This window comes from Podarcis tiliguerta (assembly GCF_965153285.1).
Source record: "Podarcis tiliguerta genome assembly, chromosome: 16".
NCBI classification, from domain to species: domain Eukaryota; kingdom Metazoa; phylum Chordata; class Lepidosauria; order Squamata; family Lacertidae; genus Podarcis; species Podarcis tiliguerta.
Genome location: NC_139549.1, coordinates 1373535 through 1399347, shown reverse-complemented (window position 1 = coordinate 1399347; position 25813 = coordinate 1373535). Strand labels below are relative to the sequence as shown.

The following is a 25813-nucleotide window of genomic DNA, read 5'->3' as shown; positions in this document are numbered from 1 at the left end:
GAGATTTCAGCTTGTGTGGTATAGTCCTCTGCAGATGAAACTTGGACATGAAACCTGTTTCATCAAGGAAATCTCAAATGTAAACAGTTATCACCTAATGATGTAAATTGTCTTCTCTTCTCTTTCTTTTTAGCTTCCCCACTTTTTAAGAAGTGCCACATTTAATAACAGTGCTGGGGGGAAAGTTGCATTTGACCAAAACGGGGAATTAGTATGTGGATTTGATATTATCAACTGGATCACATTCCCAAACCAATCCTTTCTTAGAGCAAAAGTTGGAATCATAGACCCTCAGGCACCCCCAGATAAACTGTTTCTCCATTTCTGAGGATTTAATCATATGGCCCAGAACATTTAATCAGGTAGGACCTATGTGCCTTTCAAGACACACTGTATTCATTGGGGAATCCTATGGCAAGATCCTCTGGGATGAGCATCTTAGGGTGCAATGTTTCTCTAGCTCAACCATTCCTGTTCAGCCAGGCTCAATCTACATTAAGCAATGAACATTGGCTCAGCTGAGGATAAATAAGTTGCTGATTGCAACTCAGCTATGGCTAAACTGGCTGAGCTGAACCTGCCAGAATGAGGCTAGAGTAAACCCCCAAATAGGGGTATTCTGGGTGTGGGAGGGGGGAGCACAAGACAGTGGGGACTTTGGCTGTATCCTAAACTCCTTCAGCTTGGTCAGGTCACCTGGGAACTTAGGATAAAACACTAAGTCAAAGGTTTGTCCTCCCTCTGCCAGGTTTGGGCAAAGCAGCACCAGCAACCCCACTGGTGAACGGGGTCTGGATATGATGTAATTTTTCATCAGCTTAATTTAATTTAAGCTTCTAGTCTGGCCCAAATGAGGTGGTGGAACCTACAGTAGCTTGCATGTGACTTGTTTGCCTAGCATTTAGAGGGCACTGAAAGGGGGGGGGGATCCTATCTTTATCCCCAGCATTCTCTTCTTTCATTTGTTTACAGACACCTCTTTCACTGTGTAATGACAACTGCCCTCCAGGTTATCATAAGACAAAAAGGGAAGGGAAACCATTTTGCTGTTATGATTGCTGTCCCTGTCCAGAGGGGCAAATTGCAGACCAGAAGGGTAAGAAATGTTGTGTGCATCATTTATAAGCCAAGGTACATGGACATTCAGAAGTTACCATAAAGTTCAAAGTTCTTCATAGTTGTTGTGGTGGCTGATAGATTTCACATATTATTAAAAGGGATATGTGTGCAATTATGGACAGTGTGAGTGGATACTACCGTATTTACTTGATTCTAATGTGCACCTTTTTGGGCCAAATTACATTGCCAAAATTAACGTACACATTTAGGTTCAATGGCACATTTACATTTGCTAGCAAATCCTTTTTGTTTTGTTTCAAGGTTCTGAAAAATGAGGTTTGCATTAGATTTGATGGTGCATTAGACATGAGTAAGTAGGTTATTTCTCATCCCAAAGGCCAAATTCCCTCTTGAGAAACTTCATGGGGGTGAGTTTGAAGCGACTGGATGCATTAAAACTGTTCCCTTTGGAATGAAGCATCAAACATCAAACGATACATCCAAACAGTTTCATAAGACATATGCCAGTCCAAGGCATAGGCTCAGCATCTTACAAAATATGAAATAATCCAAGCAGACCTAAAGTCTTCCTCCTTATAGCATCCATTTTGCCCAGAGCTGTTTTTCTGGAGAGCTTAATTTACATCATCATTCCACAGAGCCTGGGAGCAAAGAACTAAAAGGCAGCTCCCTTCAAAATGGCAATTTGTGATTCAATACCTTAAACATCTTAGGTTAAACACTTACATGTTAGATAGCAAAAACAAGTTACAGTATTTTTCGCCCTATAGGACGCACTTTTCCCCCTCCAAAAATGAAGGGGAAATCTGTGTGCATCCTATGGGACGAATACAGGCTTTCGCTGAAGCTTGGAGAGTGAGAGGGGTCGGCGCGCACCGACCCCTCTCGCTCTCCAGGCTTCAGGAAGCTATCAGCAAGCCTGAGGAGCCCACGGGAGTTCCCGCAGGGCTCCCTAGGCTGCGGATAGCAGCCTGCTGCCTGGCGCGCGGGGCGCCCTGAAGCAGAGCACCCCCCGCGCCGGGCAGACATCACCCACCCCCCCAAGCTCGGGGGACAGCGGGGAGGCGCAGCACTGCCATCCCGCTTTTTCCCGACCTGGTTTTTTTTTGGGGGGGGGGGTAAAGAAAAAAAATTCCTTTATTTTCCCCCAAAAAAACTAGGTGCGTCCTATGGGACGGAGCATCCTATGGGATGAAAAATACGGTAATTATCAAATCAGAGCTCAGAGTCCTATTCTTGGCTTCAATATAGCACTATGTTAAAGCCTTCATTAATACACATAGCCATTCCCATTTCAGTGTTAATTAAACCGATTATATTTAACATGCCAGTGATGGGCACAAAGGTGAATGGAACAATTAGTGTAAGTTTTGTTTATATTATAATTCCTGTTATATTTATTTATATCCTGCCTTTCCCCCAATCCAGGAACCAAGGGGGCTTAAACAGATGAAACAGAACAAGCTAAAAACAGAGAAAAGGCAATCATTAAAATGTAATTAAGTGCTCGTAGATATAAGGCCTAGGACAGTTCATATGAGGGAATAGGGTCTTTCAGATAGCCTGGACATCAACCATTTGGGGTTTCATAGGTCATAACCAGCACTTTGAATTGTGCCTGGAAACAGACCAGGAGTCAGTGGAGCTGTTCTAAGAAAAGCCCCGCATAGAGTTTGTTCCAGTAATCTGAACAGGATGTAATTAAGGCATGTGTCACTGTCACCAAATGAAGCTATAGGTTCAGGAATTTCACCTTCATTTCTTCCAGACATGGATGGATGCATTCAGTGTCCAGAGGGCCATTATCCAAATATTAACAGGGATTTCTGCCTCCCCAAAACTATAACATTCTTGTCTTATGAAGATCCTTTGGGAAAAGGTTTGGCCATTGCTGCTCTCTCCCTTTCATTCATTACTGTTCTGGTGCTGGGAACCTTTAGGAAGCACCATAAGACACCCATCGTCAAAGCCAATAACCGGAGCCTTTCCTATGCTCTCCTCGTCTCCCTCCTGCTTTCTTTCCTTTGTGCTTTTTTATTCATTGGTCAACCCAATACGGTGACCTGCCTCCTTCAACAAACTGCTTTTGGCATCATCTTCTCAGTCACTGTTTCTTGCATGTTGGCCAAAACTATCACTGTGATTCTAGCTTTTAAGGCCACCAAGCCAGGATCCAAAATGAGGAAATGGTTGGGGAAAAGGGTGGCTGCCTCCATTGTTACTTCATGCTCCCTTCTTCAAGTCACCCTTTGTACTGTCTGGCTGGGAACCTCTCCCCCATTCCCAGAGTATGATATGCATTCAGTGGTTAGTGAAACCATTGTACAATGCAATGCAGGATCTGATGTAATGTTTTATTGTGTGTTGGGCTTCATGGGCTTCTTAGCTACCGTCAGTTTTACTGTGGCTTTCCTAGCCAGGAATTTACCAGGCAGTTTCCAGGAAACTAAGTCAATTACTTTCAGCATGTTATTGTTTTGCAGTGTATGGTTATCCTTCTTCCCAACCTACCTGAGCACCAAAGGAAAATACATGGTGGCTGTGGAGATCTTCTCCATCTTGGCTTCAGGTGCAGGATTACTGGGTTGCGTCTTTTTCCTCAAATGCTACATTATTGTGTTGAGGCCTGATCTAAACAAAAAGGAGCAGATAATAAAGAGAATGGTTTGACCAAAGTTCGTGTCTTCTGTTATGGTGTGTGCTTGAAGGCACTTCATGTGATTCTCCTGAGAGCATCTTCTTCCACAGGGCTGGTACTTACTTACAGTTAGGGATTCTGAAGCATATCTCATCAGGTAGCACATTTTGGGGGGCACCCAGTCATACCCCCTTTGCAGGGAATGTGATCAAGAAGATAGTGTTGGAACAATTGCATGTGCCCTCGATGAAGCTGGTGTTCTGGACCGATTTCAGTCTGTGTTCCAGCTTGGCTATAGTCTTGGTCACCCATGTGCATTCGATTTATTGCGAGAAGGACAGGTGAATTGAGAACCTGTAATACTTTCTTGCTTTTCTCCCCACATCTTTGATTTTCTTACCCTATTGCTGAAACAGCATCGCACTGGTTGCCAAGTAGCTTCCAAGCTAAATTTAGGGTGCTGGCATTGGTGTGCAAAGCCCTATACAGCTTGGCATCAGGATACTAAAAGATTGTCTCACACCTTATATTCCCAGTGCAACCCAATTGGTCACACTCCCCTAAATCTGTCCCAACAGTATTTGGGGAAAGTTTACTATAGGGATAGCTAACTAACACTTGATCTGGGATCTCACACATATTTTCCTGATTCTCTTCTAACACCGACCCCTATGATCCTTCTGAATTTAGGGGTTGCTGCATGGACAACCCCCCACCCCTGAAACACAGTGCTAGGATGGGGGTAGAGATTCTTGTGTTTTCCAATATGTCAGTGAGAGTGTGTACAATGATGCCAGCTGCATCCACCACTGCCATCTGGTCCATGAAGGGCTGACAGTACGTTAATATCGGGGGTGAGGAACCCAAAAGTTGCTGGATTACAATTTCCATCCTACTTGGTCATTGGCCATGCTAGCAGGGGCTAATGGGGGTTATGTTGCTTTTTGTGTTTGGATAAAAATGAAATGTAGGTATAATAAAAAGGAGAATTCCCTGGATGCCTAGATCCAGGTCTGGGCTGGTGAGAAACTCTTTGGTGAGTTTCTCTTTGGTGGCAAGTAATCTTTAGTGAGAAAACCCCAGAAGTGGTTTTAGAATCACAAAATATGCAGCAAAGCAAAGCATGAAAATATAGGCTGTTAGACCTTTTAAAAAAATCCCCTTCAAAGTTGCTTCCAAAGTTCCCTACATTCCTTAACATAGAAAGAGACCACATGTCTGGCAAGTTTAAAACACTTCAAAGTTCTGTTGTATGTTTTTCCATACAACAGTAAGAAAAGACACTTAGCTTCTAAATTGATAAATGTTTCTAAATTATTTGCACAGAAACAGAAAGATGGCTTGCTTCTAGGTCGTCAAATGTAAAATGTGGATTGGTGGATGATGAAGAAGACTTGGTTTCTTTTACTTTTGCATTCGGCCTGTAGATAGACAGACTTGGAGTTGCATCTGACAAAGGAATTGGGGTTGTGAAATGATTTCTGCTTGCATGATTGAACTTATCCTTCAACACAGAAAATCGTAACATCACATTGCTTGCAATGTTGGAACTGATTGTGTTAAGGGTCTGCTGCACATTATGAAACTTATACACAAGTTTCCTTGCACGGCTTCCTCAACAAGAGTTGTTTTGGGGTGTTCCCAAAAAGTTTCTACGCAGATGATGGATAATAAGATAATAAGGTGCCATAAGAAAGCGGCAGAGATAGCGCAGGATAGTACGCACCCTGGAAATGATCTCTTTCAGCTTCTGCCTTCTGGAAGAAGGAATAGGGTTATAAAGGCCAGGACTAGCCGCCTGAGAAACAGTTTCTACGCAAATGCAATTCTGGTTCTAAACGCAGCATAAGGGGTCTCTATAGTATAGTGTATTTTAAAATGGGGTTTCAGAGTTTTTAGGGGGTTTTGAATGTTTTATGTAGTTTTTCAATTTCATTGTTCTGCATGGGACAATGACAATAAAGATATCGTATACCGTATATTGTATATCGTATATGGATACCTGGCTTTGGGGGATGAAAACACCACAGTATCCACTGTCCCTCATTCCAAGGAAATTGAACCCTGGCTAGGAAGTTGGAACCCCTGGAATCTCGCACTGCTCAGAGATTGGGGTGGAATGCAGCAGAGGAGAGGTGTGTGTGCCTTGATGCAACTGAATGGTTGTGTGGTAGTCACATCCAACAGAGGTTCAGGTGCTCCACCAGGGTAAAAAATAAAGGTTAATCCATCAGTGACTTGTTGCAATAAAGGTAGATGCAAACTTGCATGCCTCAACAGAACTTCAACCAAGTGCATAAAGGGGCTGTTAGATTCATATCACATGATCAAATGGAAGAGTTTTTCTTTTTTTCCTAATTTTCTAATTCCCAACATTCAGAAGACTATATAGTGTACATATATAAAAACTAAACTCATTGATGATGTGTATAGATTCAGAAATGGTCTGTAACACTGAGAATGAAACTTAGTTTATGTACATAACACCTGAAAATAAAATGACATCAATATCACACGAAAAGGGAAATAAGTCTCTTAAGAGAGAGAAAAAGCAGGGAAACTAAAAAGCAGTTTAAAGTTCCTAAATTTACATAAAGACTTCATAACTTGATATGTGGATGATATTGTATGGCAGCAAATCTAAATGAAATCCTCTGAAATGCGAAACTGGTGGTGCAAAATTACTACATACCTTATATTTTGGTTATGTCCAAATATTAAGATATACGGGCATCTAAACTTGCTAGAATTAAATAATACAGCAGGCTACAATCTTTCTAGGAATTCATTGATACAATATTTCCCTACCCTAATCATAGCTGACTTAATGGAAACTTCTCCCATTCACTAACAGCAGCTCAAATAGCATTTTCTGATCTGAAAATGATAATTATAAACATTGGAACGCAATGAGATTGAGTTGGGCTTGGTATGCTGATTATTTGTTTCTTCTAATCAGCTGCCCCCTGGTGTTCAGCTGAGGCCTCAGTAAAATAATATAGCATTTGGGGAAAAAGATGCACCCAAGTAATCCAAAGCTGGAGGCCAAGATGGAGAAGACCTCCACAACCACCATGAATTTTCCTTTTGTGCTCATGTATGTTGGTACAAAGGACAACCAAACACTACAAAAGACCAACATGCTAAAGGTGATAAACTTGGCTTCATTAAAGCTGTCAGGCAAGCTCCTAGCTAGAAAAGCCACAACAAAGCTGACAACGGCCAGGAGGCCCATGTAGCCTAGGATACCATAAAACATGAGGTCTGACCCCTCATTGCAGAACAGTACAATTTCTTTGAGCATTGTGTGCGTGTCCAAATCTGGGAATGGGGGAGAGGTTGCCAGCCACACTGTGCATATGGTGGCTTGAATAAGAGAGCAGGAAAGAACAAGAGAATTGGACAACGGTTTCCCCACCCATCTTCTCATTTTGGAGCCTGGCTTGGTGGCCATGAAAGCCAGAACCACAATGGTGGTTTTGGCCAATATGCAAGAAACTGCCACTGAGAAGATCATGCCAAAGGCAGTTTGCCGAAGGAGGCATGTGAGCTCTACAGGCTGGCCAATGAAGAGCAAAACACAAAGGAAGCAGAGCAGGAGGGAGATGAGGAGAGTGTAGGTGAGGTTCTGGTTGTTGGCTTTGACGATGGGAGTGTCGTTGTTCTTCACGAAGATTCCAAGCACCAAAGCTGTGATGAAAGAAAAAGAGAGAGCCAAGGTAGCCAAACATATCCCCAAAGCTTCTCCATAAGACAAGAAGGTTTTTTGTTTTGGAAGGCATCCATCCTGGTTCTTATTTGGATACTGGTCTGCAGGACATTCAAAACATTCATCCATGTCTGAAAAGGAAAAGACAGATATTTGTACATGGAAGCCCAATCTCTTGTGCTTGGCAGATATCATGCACTAGTATGGAAAGGCCTTGAATTATGACTCCTAGGTCAGTTCTATAGGACAAGTCCTTATGTTCAGAAGAAGTCATTTTCAGCTATGATCCCCAAGCAATGTGCATCTTAAGGTCAATGGGAAGAAGTTTCCCTCAGGTACAGCAATGAAGATCAGTCTCCCGCGCCTACCACCTGGCTTTCTGATTTCCAGCTGTGGACAGTGGTACCCTAACAACTCTAGTCCTTGCCATTGTAACCTCAAAACTGGCTGATTGCAATTCTTTCTGTGTGGCAGTTCTTTGGCCTGGTTTGGAAGCCCCAGCTGGTGTCAAATGTAGTAGTTAAAGGTTTAATGGGACACCATTAAATTATTTGTACTGGTTGGCAATGTACTACCAAGCCAGGTTCAAGGACCTTTTAATATTTTACAAAGCCCTCAACCCCTCCGGTCTAGGCCTTATCCACTCATTTAGTAGCCAGTGGGTCTCCAAATCTTCCAGAGGTCCCCTTCCCCCTCCCACAATGGGAGTCAGTAACCTCCAGAGACACAAAATAAGCATCTTTTCACAGCCCACACAGCCACATAGTAGGATGATTACGTTCACTAATAAGCGTTTCATTGGCTTCGGAGCAAGACTTGCACTAATTGTGTTCCATTCTTCTTCCAGCTTGTTTCATAGTCTGCAGCTCCTCAGAATACCAAGGGGGTCCTCAGGCACCAGACTTCTAACCCAAGGACAGTTTTCCATGGTAATAAATCAGACCACACCTGATACTACAGCATTCACATCAGGGAAATTGAATTTTGATGTGATTGTGCTGGATCACCCCTTGAATTGCTTGCAATAAATTCCTTACCCTTTTGGTCTGAGATTTTCCCTTCTGGACACGGGAGGCAATCATAGCAGCAAGAAGCCTTCCCTTCTTTCTTGGTTCTTCGATAACCTGAATGGCATTTCTCGTTACACAGGGAAACCGGTAGTGTCTGTGCATAAATAAAATGAGATAATAGTATCAGAGAATATAGAATATGAAATCTATAGTTAAGCAGTAGGACAGTGATAATGGAAAATGCTATTATTCCTTCTCAGAGAGCACTTTCTATGCATCTGCAGCCAGAGCTAGTTGTGCTACCAGGAACTCAATTTATCCAGTATAATGACTTTATCTTAATGCTCTTGTTAAATATGGCAAAGCTCTCAAAGCTGAGTCTACGGCTTTATCACTTTAGAATGCATTCAAGAATTGTTTGACATAATTTCATTCAGTTTTTTCCCAATGGTAAGGCAATTTAGAACACAGTCAGCTGTTGCTTGTCATGATACCCAGCCTGATTCCCACAACAATCTTCTTCATTTTTACATGTTAACCATTTAACTTTCTTTTCAGTGATGACTGTTGCAACTGGGGTTCTTGAATTATTTTCATAACATTGGAAGCCCTTGACCTATAAGGTTTCTCAATATTACTATTGTTTAGAATATTAGTAAAATAATACAGAGTCAATCATTATTTGACTTCATGGACTTTCACATACAGTGGTACCTCGGGTTAAGAACTTAATTCGTTCCGGAGGTCCGTTCTTAACCTGAAACTGTTCTTAACCTGCAGCACCAATTTAGCTAATGGGGCCTCCCGCTGCTGCCGTGTGATTTCTGTTCTCATCCTGAAGCAAAGTTCTTAACCCGAGGTACTATTTCTGGGTTAGCGGAATCTGTAACCTGAAGCATCTGTAACCTGAAGCGTATGTAACCCGAGGTACCACTGTATGCACTTCAACATATGACTTCATGCTCCCGGATGTTTTCAGCTCTATGTTAATATCCGTGGGCTCCCCATCACAGTTGCAATCACTGCTTTGGTGAGTAATTTCGGTTTGTGAAATGACCTCCAATAAGTGTAATCACAATGGATCTCCCAGTCAAGTCTACATTGGCGCCATTAGGCAGGAGTTTTACCATTGAGAAAATGACTCATAGCCTTTGAAATTGGCCTTACCTGGTTGAACCTACTGGGCCACACAACAGCATCATCATGGATTGTAAGCCCCTCATCTTCTGGAGCCTGAGGGTCCATCATTCCAACTTTGACTCTAAGAAAGGACTCGTTTGGAAATGTGACCCAGTTGAAAATATCAAATCCAGCTACTAATGCTCCATTTTGGTCAAAGGATATCTCTTCACCGGCACTATTGTTGAATGAGATACTTCTCAGAAAGTGGTGGAGCTAAATTGGGAATGAGGAGAAACCATGAAGGTAAACAAAAGGATTCCATCTTACATAAGTGTGATTATCTTCCACCTTTGAGAGCTTTGGACCATTTTATGTTTGAAAGCTAATCCTCTCCCTGAATCAGTTTTCTACTGACCAAGAGTACACCAGTCTCACCAGAGTGCTGAAAGGGGTGTTGGAATTGTATGTGGAAATGCATGCAAACTGCACAATTCAAATCACTGTGGCACTGAGCACAAGCGAGGCCACTTTAGAGTAAACAAAGGCATGGAATGCACAACTATTTTCCATACACTGTGTTTTTTCTAAATCTTACTGGATGGTAGCGTTTCCTCTCAATATGAGTGCTAAGGAACAATATAGCCCATATACCTAAGTCCTAAACCTTTTTAAATAAAATAAAATAAAAATCTGCATTAGTTGGATCACCTGCCATGGTTGTGGTTTCAGATGGTCCCATGCTATTCCATTGGTGATTGTTCTGTGGTTGAATTTGAAGCATGACATGGTATGCAAAGCATGTGCCACAGTACATAGAGCGTTGTGGACACTGTAGCTTTGGGCAGTCATGCTCATTTCAAAAACGGACCCAGGAAGGCTCTCAATATTCTCTTCCCCAGTGCAGAATTTGCCATCTACCTTGTCTGAAGTAGGATGAGAAAAATAACAATCAAATGCCTCTTTCCAGAAAGCTCTGAGGAAGCCATCTTCTTTTAACAAAATAGGGTTTCTCATCTGAATAAATTTCTGGAATCCTGGAAGATCCTTAGAGTGAACAGCAAAGGATAGAGCCCCATGGAGGAATGTGATGTCCCAACCTCTTTGAAAGGGGAATGATGTGAAATCCATCTGGGCTATCATAATCCAGACTTTTTCCTTGCCTTGCATTGATATATCATCTGTTTCTGCGAGGCTGGGCATCATTCTCATTACCATAATGGTATCAATTTCACCATGCACAAGAACAACACTGGCAGTGCTTCTCATGACAATTCTGATTATTTTAGAACCACCGTCTACCATTTTATGGAGCTCATCAGAATAGGTTGCTTGGGGGAATCTTTCTACAAAATCAAAGCAGATACCTCTCTGGGAAAACACGGGAAGAACATTTTGTACAAATCTCTCTCCTGTGTCATCATGCCTTGAAAGCACCCCAATCCACATCCAGCTGAAATGCAGTAGAAGACGGAGTATCCCATTGTACTGCTGAAGCCCATCTGGGAACACCCAGTGGAAGAAAAGTGTTTGCACATAGCTATTCAGAATGGGAGAAGAGCCATACATGAGCTGAAAGTAAAGGAAGCAAAGGGTCAGCTGAAGGAAAGGTAAAGGAAAAGTGATACCCAATTGTTCTATCAAGCACCAGTTCAAGTGGAAACCAGTCAGGTGGGTGGCAGATAAATAATAAATAGTTATGATAGAATAAGGTTACCAGACAGTTCCCGGATTTACAAATCAGTCCCCATACAAAATCAATTGAAGTTGAAAAGTGTCCCTGGATTCATTGAAAAAAAAATCTAGTAACCTTATATAGAATGTAGAGATGCAGTACAATTTTGTTTGATCTGTTTTCTGAAGTGCATTGACCTGAACCAATGCTTGTGAACCTGCTTTTGGATTGAATTGCAGCTGCACTACTTAGGATTTGCAATGCACATGGAAATATTTCCCTTGTGCAAAAGATGCCGGCAAAAACCACACTTTAGGAAGGAGTGCACTGAAAAGCCTTGGAAAGTGTGCAATTTAGAATGAAATGTTTTATTCTTTTCAAGAAGTATAGACAAAAGTCATAGATTCCAAATGTAGGCATTATGTGGGGGGGGGGGCTTCTTTAAATGAGCACAAAATGAGTCATAACAAACTAGAAACATTGAAAGGGGATGGATATTTTAAATGGGTGGAATTAGGTTGCTCAGTTGATGCACCATTTCAGAGATGTGTTAAGGATGCTCAACGGAGACCAACCAAATGGAAACAAATGAAGGAGAAGGCATAGAGGCTGGGATATGGCTATTATATTTCAAATATTTTTGAAATCATGGTCGGATTGGATAACAGCTTGTGGAATTTAGTGGAGTGACTGATTTTTACAAAATGATTTGGGAAAGATTTGGGAATTTGATTGCATGGTTGATATTAATTTTCAATATTCTGCCCAATTAGAAATTCTTCCTCCTATGTTGTCTACATAGGTGAGCATGAAGAATAAATTGTCATTTCAGGAATTATAGAACTAGGTTAAAAAATATCACCTACTGCAGATACACATGCCCACAAACACACAAACGTATATATCCCCTATTGCGTACATACACATACACGGGCTGAAATGCTTTGGACAATACCAAAAAGATACTATTCTATTGTGGTTATGATTATTTTGTTCTTACTTGGGCCATCTTGTACATGGACAGGATTGTAGCCATGTGAATATATAAATCAGAGTTTGGCCCGCCAATGACTGCTATTGAAGTTCTTCCAGCATCACATTTATAGTTAGGAATGAGTGTTCCTTGTCCAGAGAGAAGTTCCATGGAGGTTTGGTAGGTCCACCTTGCACTGAAATGGCTGTTATAGATGTGGAAGCCAAGAGTGACATTGGGCAAGAGTTGGGGGTTTTCATTGATCTCCTTTACTGCAAGTGCCAAGGCCAGGATATGTTGGTAGAGTTGTGTCAATGGCCTGGAATGAGAGCTGTGTATGGCATAACAGTGCATCTTTGCAAAGAATATATTGTATCCCTCACAGCCCAGGGAACCGTCTGGCTATATTGACACACAAACCTGGACATTTGGCTTCCCTGAACAGCACTTTTGGTGCTGCTAACTAACCCAATCTATGCATAGATGAATGCACAACACTCCCTCCAGCCCCAAATTGGTTCAGGTAAAACTCAGAAAGGGAAGTGTGCTTTAATTTTGTACATGTAAAAAACACACACCACATGATTGAATTAACCAATAAATGACTCTGGATACGAAAATATAGCATGCATGAGAGAGACTTCATAAAATCAAGTTATATCCTCCCCCACAATTTTATTGTTCTAATTGTAAACACCAATATGACAGCCATTTGAAAGAGAGAAAGCAAATCTACTGAGATGCTACAATGATATTCAGAAGTTTTATAGCTATTCCACACAACAGAATATGACTTAGGGCCCAATTTTAAGCAGGAATGTGTTTCTTTGTCCACAGAATGCAAGCAATTGTTTCTGCCAACTCTGCTACTATTATTATTACTAATGTTGCTGCCAATATCTGGCTATCCAATCATACAGGCATTGACTAAAGTTCATCAGAAAATCAATTCCAAGTCTGAGCGATTAATGATTCCTGACATATCTGATAAAAACCAAAGCTGAAACCTAGAAACCCAGAGACTTCCATTTAAAATAACCAGAATGCCTTAAGAGAGTAAATGTGATAAAGTTGAAATGGCTAATTTCTATGTCTGGAACATATAGGCAAAAATTCCAAAGCGAAGGTTGACACAGCTTGAAGAAGGCATTTTGAGATATCATATCTTCTCCAACCCCTTACAAAGTACTAAAAAGGAGAAGATTAGTGGAAATCACCACCACAGTTCATTATCACCATGCAGTAAATGCATAAATATACTCATAACACATGGAATCTTAGAACTGGAAGGGACCCAAGAGTCATCTAGTCCACCCCCTCCCCTCACAATGCAATTCCTTACAAAGTATGATCGAAAAGTTCAGGAGAGGGAGGGTTCTTGAAGGTCAATATACTTGAAGCTATATAGATTTGTGACATAATGCCAGCAATGATGACGTCTCCAGGCTGATAATATTGGTGAAGAATTGGAAGTGGGTCCCTGATAGGACACTGAGGCTTGCACACATAGGAGTCAGCAACACTGATATTAATCCTGGATATAGCACCATCTTGAATGTACGGTTTTACGAAACAATTAACCTCTTTGCACATTATCAACAGAGCATTCCTGATTAGGAAATTCTCACTGGAACATCCATGCAAATTTGGTCTGCTCAGTGCAAAGAAATCAGTGATCAGTCTGAGAGCGCCTTGTGTCTAGCAGTGTTGAATGGCACAGGGGCTATTCATTGCATCTTCTAGCCTTGGTTCCTAGTTTGTATGTGGCTGCTGTATAACTCCCCTGGGATGGAGAGAAGAAGCCGAAGTGACTATGATTAACTTGATAATCAGAGGAGAGATAATTACCAGTTTTTAGTTGTAGGTTTTCTATCAGATCGTAACAGAAAACCATGTTTCCCTTATCATAGCCAAAGCATCACCTAGAGGTGCAAAATTTTGAACAAGGCATATCTATCCCTATGGAGGCAAAAAGGCATGGGCAATAACGTTAATGCAAAAGCATTCTAAAGACATGAAAGCTCTGATGAGTGAACAGGACACATTTGATGCTGTAGATCTGTTGTAACTCTTCATGTCTCACTGGAACGGCAAGAAATGCCAGATCTTTGCAGTATAAGGAGTAATTGATCAGACTGAGAGAACACCAAGGGTCAGCCCAAGCTTGAATATAACAGGGGATATTAACAGCTTCGTTGAGTCTTTGTTCATCGTTGGCATGTGGCTACTTGAATTTTCCTGGGATTTGGAGAAGAATCCCATGAACATGATGATAGTAGTAGGAGAAATAATTTCCCTCAGCAACATTGCACACAAAAATATGTTTAGCACATTACTGACATTGCCCCCACACCCAAAATAAGACTTGGAGATATAAGTGGAGTAAAATGTTTATTTGTTAAAATATAAAAAGTCAGAGGAATGGTGAATAAAACTCAAAACAATTTGCTCATCAAAGTATGGGTGAAATCGTTACTAAATCTAGTAGGGACACCTCCCTCCATCTCTCTGGGCTTGTCACACGGCCTCAAGCTGTGGCTCACCCACTAAGGATGGGGAGGAAATGATTCCCTCCTTGGGACGTGAGACTCGGTTATGAATTGGCACCATTAGTAGGCGCCATTGAGCAGTGAACATGCAAGACCCCCATAGTTGATTTTGTGGGGAGCGATAACACAACTCCTTGCCAAAGGCGCAAGGGACCCCAGATGCACACTATGACATGCACACATCTCAGCTAGGGAACCAAACTGATTCAGACAGGAATGACACAGGAGTCCAACTTTGAGCTTTTATCAAGCCTCCTGAGACTGTTTCTACTGAAATTGTTCTGCAAGGTTGCAGGGGTTTAATCCTGAGGTTGAATCCTGACAAGACAGAAGTACTGTTTTGCAGTGACAGGGGGTGGGCGGCTGTGGGGAACTCCCTGGTCCTGAATGGGGTAACTGTGCCCCTGAAGGACCAGGTGCGCAGCCTGGGAGTCATTTGGGACTCACAGCTGTCCATGGAGGCACAGGTCAATTCTGCGTCCAGGGCAGCTGTCTACCAGCTCCATCTGGTACGCAGGGTGAGACCTTAGCTGCCTGCTCGCAGACTGTTTCGCCTGTGGTGAATGTTCTAGTTACCTCCTGCTTGGACTACTGCAATGCACTCTACGTGGGGCTACCTTTGAAGGTGACCTGGGAACTGCAACTAATCCAGAATGCGGCAGCTATACTGGGAGTGGCCGCCAAGACCACATAACACATAACACCGGTCCTGAAAGACCTACATTGGCTCCCAGTATGTTTCTGAGCACAATTCAAAGTGTTGGTGCTGATCTTTAGAGCCCTAAATGGCTTCGGCCCAGCAGACTTGAAGGGGCATCTCCACCCCCATCGTTCAGCCCACACACAGCGAGAAGTGAGGTTGCAGGGAACCAGGCAGAGGGCCTTCTTGGTAGTAGGGCCTTCCCTGTGGAACGCCCTCCCATCAGATGACAAGGGAATAAACAACTATCTGAGTATCAGAAGACATCTGAAGGCAGTCCTGTTTAGGGTAGTTTTTAATGTTTGAAGTTTTATTCTGTTCTTAAGGTTCTGTTGAAGACCACCCAGAGTAGCTGGGGAAACCCAGACAGGAGAGAAGGGTATAAATAATAAATTGTTGTGTTGTTGTTGCTGTTGTTGTTGTTGTTGTTGTTGTTGTTGTTGTTGTTGTTGTTGTTATATTTAACTCAATCAGAGGTCAGAGTTGAGGTTTCCTGTGATGCCCTTCATTCTTAACCCAAGTTTGGATCAACATCTGTCAGGGATCCTTTTGCTGTGATTACTACATTAGACCCTGTCCAACTCTTCAATTGTATGAGTCTATATTCATTAAACTTCCCCAATGTTCAACATTATCCCCATTCCACTGATAGAAAGGATCCAGAAGGGAGTGTCTCAATTCTAATGTCACACTATTGAGTAACACGTGATTTAATCTCAAAAAATTATTTAAACGTGCCATATAGAATTGAACAGACAGACTTGTTAATTATTTTAATTCTTTCTTATGTTGAGCTGCTCTTTGCTATTCAGATCAGGTCTCATTAAAATGACATAGCATTTTGGGGAAAAGATGCAGCTCAGTAATCCAAAACTGGAGGACAAAATGGAGAAGATCTCCACAGCCACCATGTACTTCCCCTTGGTACTCAGATACGTGGGAACAAAGGACAGCCATACCGTGCAAAAGATCAACATGCTGAAGGTGATGAACTTGGCTTCATTGAAACTGTCTGGCAACTTTCTAGCTAAGAAGGCCACCGTGAAGCTGACAATGGCCAGGAGACACAGGAAGCCCAACACACAGTAAAGCATGACAGTCGACCCTTCATTGCATTCAAGCACAATTTCTTTTGGCATTGAGTGTTTGTCAAAGTCTGGGAATGGGGGAGTGGTTGCCAGCCAGACACTACAGATTGTGGCTTGAATCAGGGAGCAGGACAGGACTATGGAGATGGCTAATTGTTTCCCCACCCATTTCCTTATCCTGGACCCTGGCTTTGTGGCCATGAAAGCTAGCACCACAATGGTGGTTTTGGCCAATACGCAAGAAACTGCCACGGAGAAGATTATGCTAAAAAGTATTTGTCGAAGGAGGCAGGTCACAACCTCCGGTTGTCCAATGAACAGCAAAGCAGAAAGGAAGCAGAGCAGGAGGGCGATGAGGAGAGTGTAGGTGAGGCCCCTGTTGTTCGCTCTGACTATGGGTGTGTCCTTGTTCTTCATAAAGATTCCAAGCACAAGAGCTGTGATGCAAGAAAAGGAGAGAGCAACAGTGTCCAAGCTGATCCCCAGAGGTTCTTTGTGAGAAAGGAAGCTGGTGGTTTTTGGAAGACATGTATCCCGACCAATGTTTGGATATTGATCTCCTGGACAATGAAAGCAATCATCCATATCTGGAATCAGAATACAAAGAACATAGCATGCATAAATGAGAATCTCAGCCCTTGCACCATGCATCAATTCATTTATTTCTTCCTTTGCAACAGTGTTAGTAGAACAAAAATACCAAAGTTAATCTTGCAGTAGGAATGGTACAGTATATATCCCTGTTCCCAGATTCAGGGGTATGTTCAGGCCATGTGTTTTAAAGGGGTGATGAAATATTTTTTAAAATGCATTTTTAGAAGCTTTGAAAGTGTTTTAGATATTCATACATGTCAGAGCTGGCTCCTGGTCCCAGCTCACAAAGGACCAACGCTAGCCGGTAGTAAAGTATCAAAGTCTTTATTGAAGAATAGTTTCCATTTCCAAGCCTCAGCGCCCCAGCTCTACGTCTAGAGTCTAGACCGGCGAAGCTCCGTCTGAATCTCCGCCCCCTGTACACCAGTTTAAGACTCTAATCTTACTCCACCTCTCCCTTCTCTCCTTTCTCCTCTGGGTCCTGCTGCCCCCCGGGGTCTCCTCCCTCCTGGACTCCTCTGACGCAGACGTTGACCCTCCTGACTCCTCCCTCTCTCTTCGGCGGGCTTTAGGACTTGGCTCCCTACCCGGGCTGCCAACTGTGCCGCCTTCCTGTACATTTGAACTTGGCGCGCGCGCGCGTTTAACCTTCCTCTTAACCGTTTCCTCGCTCCCTGACGGAGGTGTGGTCAATCCTGCCTCATGTTCTCCCTCTGGTAGCGCGCCGCCTGATCCCGATGCCTGGGACTCCTCCCCCCTACTTCCCTCTGTGTGGACGCTGGTCCAGATTTCCAGCTGCTGCTCTCTGAGTCCCCTCTGGCCCCTTCTCCCTGAAGTGCCCCCCTGGGTACTCCCCTTGCCCTGACCATGGGAGCCCCTTTTTGTGAATCCTCTGATTCACTGAACAGACTCAGAGACCTCGGATCGCTGTCATCGCTGACATTTCCTTCGGACTCCTCCCCTTCGCTCTCCATTTCCTCCCTCTCCTGTGCCTCTGCTCCTGAACCCCTGACATCCATCCCCCCCTCGAAGCCCCCCCTTCCCCCCTCCCCTTCCTCAGGTGTGGGTGCTGGGTGCTCCGTCGTTGTGGGGGTGAATGGCGGATACAGTTCGTCCCCCGTGGCGTGCATCCAGCCGGATAAGTCCGGCTCGTCCTCCGTGCTCTCGCCGACCTCGATTTCCTCTGCTTCCATCTCTGTGCCGCCGTGCTTGAACCCAACGTCCTCCCCCAGCACGTCCATGTCCATCTCTCCCTCTGTCACCTCTGGGTCCGTTGCCTGCCAAGGACCCCCCAGCCACCTCCTGCTCCACCGCTCCTCTGGTCGATCGTCCCACCAAAACGAGCGGTCTGAGGCAAACCCCGAGGGCGATCCCTCCGGGGAACGTGTTTCTATTGCCGGTTCTTCGTCCGAGGTGAACCCCTGGAATGTGCTGGTTGAAAGCGTGGGTGTGAAAAGCCAGTCGTCGAAATACTCGGCTGGCATGGGCCTGTGTGGGAACAAGGCATGAAACTCCTCCTTGAGAAGAGGCTCGTTCAGGGCATAGTCCGGCACCCAACGGTTGGCGCTGGCCGGGGTACCTTCACTGGCGAGAAAATATTCTACTCCCTCTTCCCCCCATCTCGAGTCTAAAATCTCTGTGACCTGGTTGATGGGCTCCCCTCTTGGCGACTCCCTCCTTGGGGGCGTCTCCCTATACGGGTCTGGTGCCGTGCCCTGCGCCTGAAATCGGTGAGGTGCTTTGTAGGGCGTGAGCACCGACCTATGGAACACTGGGTGCATTCTGGATCCCTCCGGAAGTGTCAACCGGAAGGCCACTGGATTGATCTGTGCCTCAACTTGGTAAGGTCCTAGCTGCTTATGTCCGAGTTTCTTCTTCGCTAATGATCTGGTCGGCACGGCTTGGGCCGCTAACCACACCCAGTCTCCCACCTGTATGTCCTCCCCGACCCTTCTGTGCTTGTCAGCCTGCAGTTTGTATGCGTGCTTTGCAAGTTCTAACTGCCTCCTAAGCTGTTCGTGAACTTCCTGCAATTCTGACGCTAAGACTTCCGCTGCCTGTGGCTCCCCCTCCCCCAGTCTCTCTAATCCCGGGAAGGTTCTGGGATGCCTCCCGTTGTTGGCGAAGAACGGTGTCACCCCCGTGGACACGTGCTTCGTGTTGTTGTAGGCGAACTCAGCGAGCGGCAGGTAGTCCACCCATGTTGCCAGCTGCTGATTTGCATAGCATCTCAGGTACTGCTGCATGATGGCGTTGACGCGCTCCGCTTGTCCGTTGGTCTGCGGGTGTCTCGCCGACGCTAGGTTGATCTTGACGTTCAGGAAACCCATCAGCTTCTGCCAGAAGTTCGAGATGAACTGTCGCCCCCTGTCGGACAAGATAGACCGTGGCAGACCGTGCACCCTGAAGACATGGTCTATGAACAGTTTGGCGGTCTGTTCCGCCGTGGCCACCTTCGCGCACGGAATGAAGTGGGCCATTTTGGTGAACATGTCCACCACCACTAGCACTGCCGTTTTACCCCTCGAGCTGGGTAAATCCGTGACAAAGTCCAGGGCCACCCTCTCCCACGGTTCGCTCGGTGTCTGCAGCGGTTCGAGCAGTCCCGCCGGAGGTTTGTGCACTGACTTGGCCCTTTGGCAGGTGTCGCACCTCGAGACGTACTCCGCGACTTCCCCCCGCATCTTGGGCCACCAAAAATCTCTGGCAACTAATTCTGCCGTCTTCTCTTTGCCAAAGTGCCCGGCGGTGGGTGCGTCGTGCAACTGCTGCAGTACTTTCGCGCGGAGGTCGTCTCCCGGTACATAGAGTGCCCCTCTGCGGATGAGCAATCCATCACGTATTTGGAACTCGTCGTCCTTCACCGTGCCCTTGTGCACCTCCTCCATTTTGGCTTGTGCGAAGGGGTCCTCCTGCAGCGCTCGACGGACCGCATCCAGGTCCACGGTTGCTGAAGCGCACGCCCACGCTTTCGGTGCGAAAATGTGCTTGGCCGCTGCTGGTGCCGCCTCTTCAAGGTATTGCGGCTTTCTGGACAGTGCATCTGCCATGACGTTGTTGTCGCCTGGGATGTACTCTATCCTGAAGTCGAAATCCGCAAAGAACTCCACCCATCTGATGTGCCGCTGGTTCAGGAACCTTGCCGTACGCCAGTACTCCAGGTTCTTATGATCCGTGCGAACCTGCACTGTGTGTTTGGCTCCGATGAGGAAGTGCCGCCACGCCTTGAATGCTGCATGAATGGCCAGCAACTCCCTGTCCCAGATGGTGTAGTTCTGCTCTGACTTGCTGAGCTTCCTAGAGTAGAAGGCACACGGTCTCCAGTCCCCATGCGGGTCCTGCTGCAACAGTACTGCGCCCACGGCTCTGTCTGAGGCGTCCGTTTCAACTCTCATCGGTCTGCTGGGATTCACATGCAGTAGCTGCTCTTCGGACGAGAAGAGACGCTTAAGGTTCTGGAAGGACTGCTCCGCTTGCTCCGTCCAGATGAACTTCTTCTTCTTGGAGCTGAGGGTGTCGGTAATGGCCGCTGTCTGCATCGCGAACCCCTTGATGAACTTGCGGTAAAAGTTGGCGAAACCCACAAACCGCTGGACCTCCTTCCGATTGCGCGGGCTCTTCCAGTCCAACACTGCGCGAACCTTGGCGCTGTCCATGGCGAGCCCCTTGTCTGACAACTTGTAGCCCAGGAAATCCACCTCCTTCCTGTCGAACTGGCACTTCTCCAGCTTGGCGTACAGCCGATGCTCCTGCAGTCTCTGCAGAACCTCCTTGACGTCTCCCTCGTGGGTCTCCTCTGATTCTGAGAATATCAGGATGTCGTCCAAGAAGCAGACGCATTTCTTGTAGAGGAGACCCGCCAGGACGTGATGCATGAAGGCTTGAAAACAGTGAGAGCCATTTTGTAAACCGAAGGGCATAACTCTGTATTCATAGGTGCCCAGGGGCGTGAACATGGCAGTCTTCCACTCGTCTCCCTCCCGTATGCGAATCAGGTTGTACGCCCCTCGCAGATCCAACTTTGTGAAAACGCGTCCTTTCCTCACCGTTGCGAGCAGGTCATCTATTTTGGGCATGGGAAAGGCCGTGGGCTTGGTCTTGGAATTTAAGAGCCTGAAATCAACTACAAGCCTCTTTTGGGGCGTGTCCTTTTTCTTCACAAAGAATACAGGACTGCCCCCCACTGCCTTCGACTCCCGGATGAAACCGCGCTTCAAGTTGAGGTCTATGAACTCCTTGAGCTCCTGCAGCTCGTCTTCAGACATTGAATACAGTTTCCCGGTTGGCAGCGTCGCCCCTGGCAGGAGGTCAATCTTGCAGTCATAGGGCCTGTGGGGAGGCAGCTTGTCTGCTTCTTTCTCGCAGAAAACCTCCAAAAACGCTGCGTACTTGCGTGGCACTGCTTGCAGCGTGCCTAATTGTAGCTGCGGGTCGTCCCCTCCCTCTTCCGGGCTAGGTAGGATGCAATGTTCCGCGCAATAGGATGAGCCGAAGGTCAGTTGGCGCTGGTACCACGCCAATGCTGGGCTGTGCCTGTGCAGCCAACTCATGCCCAAGACTACAGGCGTGTCCGACAGGTGGGTGACATTGAAGCTGATGACTTCTCGGTGATTTCCAATCCGCATCACCATTGGCTGCGTTTGTTGCACCACCTGCCCCCCCAACAATTCTCTGCCATCCACCGTGACAACCTTCAGGGGCAGCGTGGCTGGTAGTAGTGGTATATTGTGCTGCTGAATGAAATCCAGTCCTATAAAGTCGGCGTTGCTGCCGGAGTCAATGGTGATCGGCACTTCCAGAGTGCGTCCATTGGGCAGTTGGAGAGACGCTGTAAGCTGCACCACTGGTTTGGGTGGGAGGGGGTCTGTGGGCTGCAAAATTGCTGGGGATTGCTTCATTGACTTGTCTGGCTGGACCCCAGTGCCTCTTCCTCCAGCCAGACTCCGTCGTTTCCCTGTTGCGGTGTTCCCTGTGGAGTTGCGTCTGTGACTGTTGCCGAGGCTGCAGTGTGCTTGTGGAGCCTCTGGGGACACTCTTTCACCATGTGCTGAGCACTCTCGCAGATGTAGCACTTCCTGTTCCCTCTAGGAGGCTTCGTTTTGACTGCTCCCGGTGTTAGGGCTCTGGTAGCTGACTGAGCCCTGGCACCTCCGATCTCCATCGGTTCTTCTCCCCCTCCCTGCGAGGGTGTGGATTGCGCACGCGTTGCATCTTTGGGAGAGAAGGGAGGTGCTCTGGCTGGCGCCCTTCCCCAACGTCCTTCTTCTCTGTTCCAAGGACGTTCCTCCAAGCGCACCCCAATCTCCAGGGCCCTCTGGACCACTTGCTGAGTGCTCTTTGGCCTCTCTCCCCTTGCAATCTCAGCTTTTACATCTGCATTCAAGCCTTCCCAAAAGAGGTCTCTCACTGGAGCAGAATCTTTCTCCCATCCCAGTGCATGAACTAAGCCAAAAAAGCGTGCATGGTACTGCCTCACACTGGCTCTGCCTTGTTTAAGCCCGTGTATGTCTCTTCTGGCAATGTCGATGTCTATCTTTGATAAAAAACACGAATCCATTGCTTTAATGAAAGCCTTCGCATCTTGGAGCGCCGGATCATTATCTCTCCATAAATTCCTCAGCCACGTTTTGGCCTCCCCATGCAAATGGGACAAGATAAACCCCACTTTCTCTCTCTCATCTCTAAAGTCTTTTTCTAGCAGATCCAGCGCAAACAGCAGGTCGGCTCTGAAGTTGGGGTACTGCTGTAAACTCCCGTCGAAATGAGATACTAGACTGCCTCCCCTCCTCCCCAGTCCAATGCCCTCTGACTTGGGTCCCATTTGCCCCAGTGTAGTGAGCGCTTCCAACCTGGTTCGGAGATCTCTGCAGGCGGCATCCATTTCCTCTTCCCTTTTCTTGGAGGCCCGTACCTCCGCGTTGAGTTGAGTTACTGCATTTCGCAGTTCTGTCAGTTGCTGTTCTGGAGTCATCTTGCCTGATTTGTGTGAGCTCTCGAAGCACCCCTCCTCTGCCCTCGCCGCGTCGACTCACGTGGCGAGGTTCTTGGTGCCAAAACCAAGAGACGGAGCTTACTGTCAGAGCTGGCTCCTGGTCCCAGCTCACAAAGGACCAACGCTAGCCGGTAGTAAAGTATCAAAGTCTTTATTGAAGAATAGTTTCCATTTCCAAGCCTCAGCGCCCCAGCTCTACGTCTAGAGTCTAGACCGGCGAAGCTCCGTCTGAATCTCCGCCCCCTGTACACCAGTTTAAGACTCTAATCTTACTCCACCTCTCCCTTCTCTCCTTTCTCCTCTGGGTCCTGCTGCCCCCCGGGGTCTCCTCCCTCCTGGACTCCTCTGACGCAGACGTTGACCCTCCTGACTCCTCCCTCTCTCTTCGGCGGGCTTTAGGACTTGGCTCCCTACCCGGGCTGCCAACTGTGCCGCCTTCCTGTACATTTGAACTTGGCGCGCGCGCGCGTTTAACCTTCCTCTTAACCGTTTCCTCGCTCCCTGACGGAGGCGTGGTCAATCCTGCCTCATGTTCTCCCTCTGGTAGCGCGCCGCCTGATCCCGATGCCTGGGACTCCTCCCCCCTACTTCCCTCTGGTGTGGACGCTGGTCCAGATTTCCAGCTGCTGCTCTCTGAGTCCCCTCTGGCCCCTTCTCCCTGAAGTGCCCCCCTGGGTACTCCCCTTGCCCTGACCATGGGAGCCCCTTTTTGTGAATCCTCTGATTCACTGGACAGACTCAGAGACCTCGGATCGCTGTCATCGCTGACATTTCCTTCGGACTCCTCCCCTTCGCTCTCCATTTCCTCCCTCTCCTGTGCCTCTGCTCCTGAACCCCTGACAATACACCTCAGAATTCATATTTTCTATATCACATTTATGTGCATATGCAGTTTTAAAAATATTTATATGTTTATTAAAAGTTTTCAGAGGGAGAATACACTTGTACCTCAGAAGTCAAACAGAATCCATTCCAGAAGTCCGTTTGACTTCTGAAACATTTGAAAAACAAAGTGTGGCTTCTGATTGGCTGCAGGAAGCCATTGAAGCCCCATGGAACTACTGAGAGTTGCGATTGAAATGATAATAATAAGAATAAGAACAACAACAACAACAACAACAACAACAATAATAATAAATAATAATACAAAGAAAAAATCCACCCTCCCACAGATCATTTAAAGAACAGAACAACCACCACAGTCAAAGCAATGTGAATTCAATGTGTAAATTTAAAATTCCTGGAGTGAGTCGGTAGGTTGATGCAATGAAGAAGAGCTTCATGTTGGGGGCTGGCACAGGCTTGTTTAAATCCCCTGGGTGCAGACCTGGTTGTTCCCTCAAGCCCACCCCTGGAGACCCCAGCCCTCTGCACCAGCCAACCACTGGCCAATTTGGCAGGCTGACGTGGAGCAGGATTTCAAGGCAGGAGCGCGAGCCGAAGCTCACGCTCCGGCAAGGATTGGACCTCGACACATAGCCCAGTATCATTGGCGAGGGGGGCTCTGGCTGTCCCGCAAATCCACCGCATCCCTAATAGAGGGTAAGCAGGCTTGTGCTCAAAGAAGTTAAGCACTTCTTGAAGCAGAAACAAAATATGCAGATTTTGAAACCTGGAGTTGCAAATCTCCTTGAAGCATCATCCAAGGGGGTGATGATGTACTATATTGTCTTGTACAGAGAAAAAAGGTGGATGTTAAATAATGTTGACTTTTATAAACTGATAAACTGATGTGGATAAGCAAGGTCATAGCGGTTCAATCTGATGAGCTACTGATTAGATCAATTATCTATATGAAATTTCTGACCTTTCTGGTTTGAGATCTTCCTTTCTGGACATGGAAAGCAATCATAGCAGCAAAATGGCTTTCCTTCTTTCTTGGTCCTACTATAACCTGGATGGCAGTGGTCATTACACATGGAAAGGGGCTGTGACTGTGCATAAAAGAAATAACAATGTGCTTATATTGAGATCCTTTATTATGGAAACTTTATCTCAGTCTTCTCTATCCATTTAAGAAATGGATTCACAGTGGGGTTGTGTAATAACATCAGTTCCAGAGGGCATGTCTGGGCCATTTAGAGATGTGACAGGAAAGGTCAGGGAATGGATTTGACCCAATGAATTAAAAGCCACATTCACCCTCTGAAATACCCTCATATTAGATTGAGATTTATACCAGCATAGGAACTCATCTAAATCTCTACTGTGAAAGAGGGGAACATTTAAAGGATAGAGAATTGCAAAAGTGCTCTTCAGCCACACCAGTGAGAGTCCAGGATGGCTTTAGATGGGTGGTTGAACAGTCTGCAGATTTTCTCTACTACCAGCAACCTTTGACTAGAACAATTAAAAGGCCAAAGGACATTTCATAGTAATGAAGTTCCAGCATTATGCAAGGCGAATGTTTTGGTTCAAAAGCATGATTTCACTGGGGACCTCAAAATTTTAAGAACATTGAACTACAACCATTTGAGTATCTAGATAACTCACTTCTTGACTATTGAGGAAATTAATCAATACAGCCTGAAATATGCAAGGACTGCACCTGGTTAAATTGCTTGGGCCAGATGATGAGATCCTCATGAATGGTGAAGACGTTGTCCAGGGAGGTCACAGCATCTTCCTTATCTTGGAGAGTCGGAGGGTCTATCTTTCCAACTTTAACCCTGAAGAAGGTCAGGTT

At 45.8% G+C, this 25813-nt stretch overlaps 2 protein-coding genes across 3 annotated transcripts in view; both read right to left on the bottom strand.

Moving 5' to 3' along the window:
• The window catches only part of LOC310666072 (uncharacterized protein), a 1539811-nt gene that overhangs the window by 610091 nt on the left and 903907 nt on the right, over positions 1-25813 (bottom strand). The window lies entirely within an intron of this gene.
• LOC310667121 (vomeronasal type-2 receptor 26-like) lies at positions 6657-12558 on the bottom strand (the record flags this gene model as incomplete). Its single annotated transcript, XM_083418851.1, has 4 exons — positions 6657-7558; positions 8465-8591; positions 9605-9832; positions 12232-12558. The coding sequence occupies 4 exons, from the start codon at positions 12556-12558 to the stop codon at positions 6657-6659; spliced, it is 1584 nt and encodes a 527-aa protein (XP_083274977.1).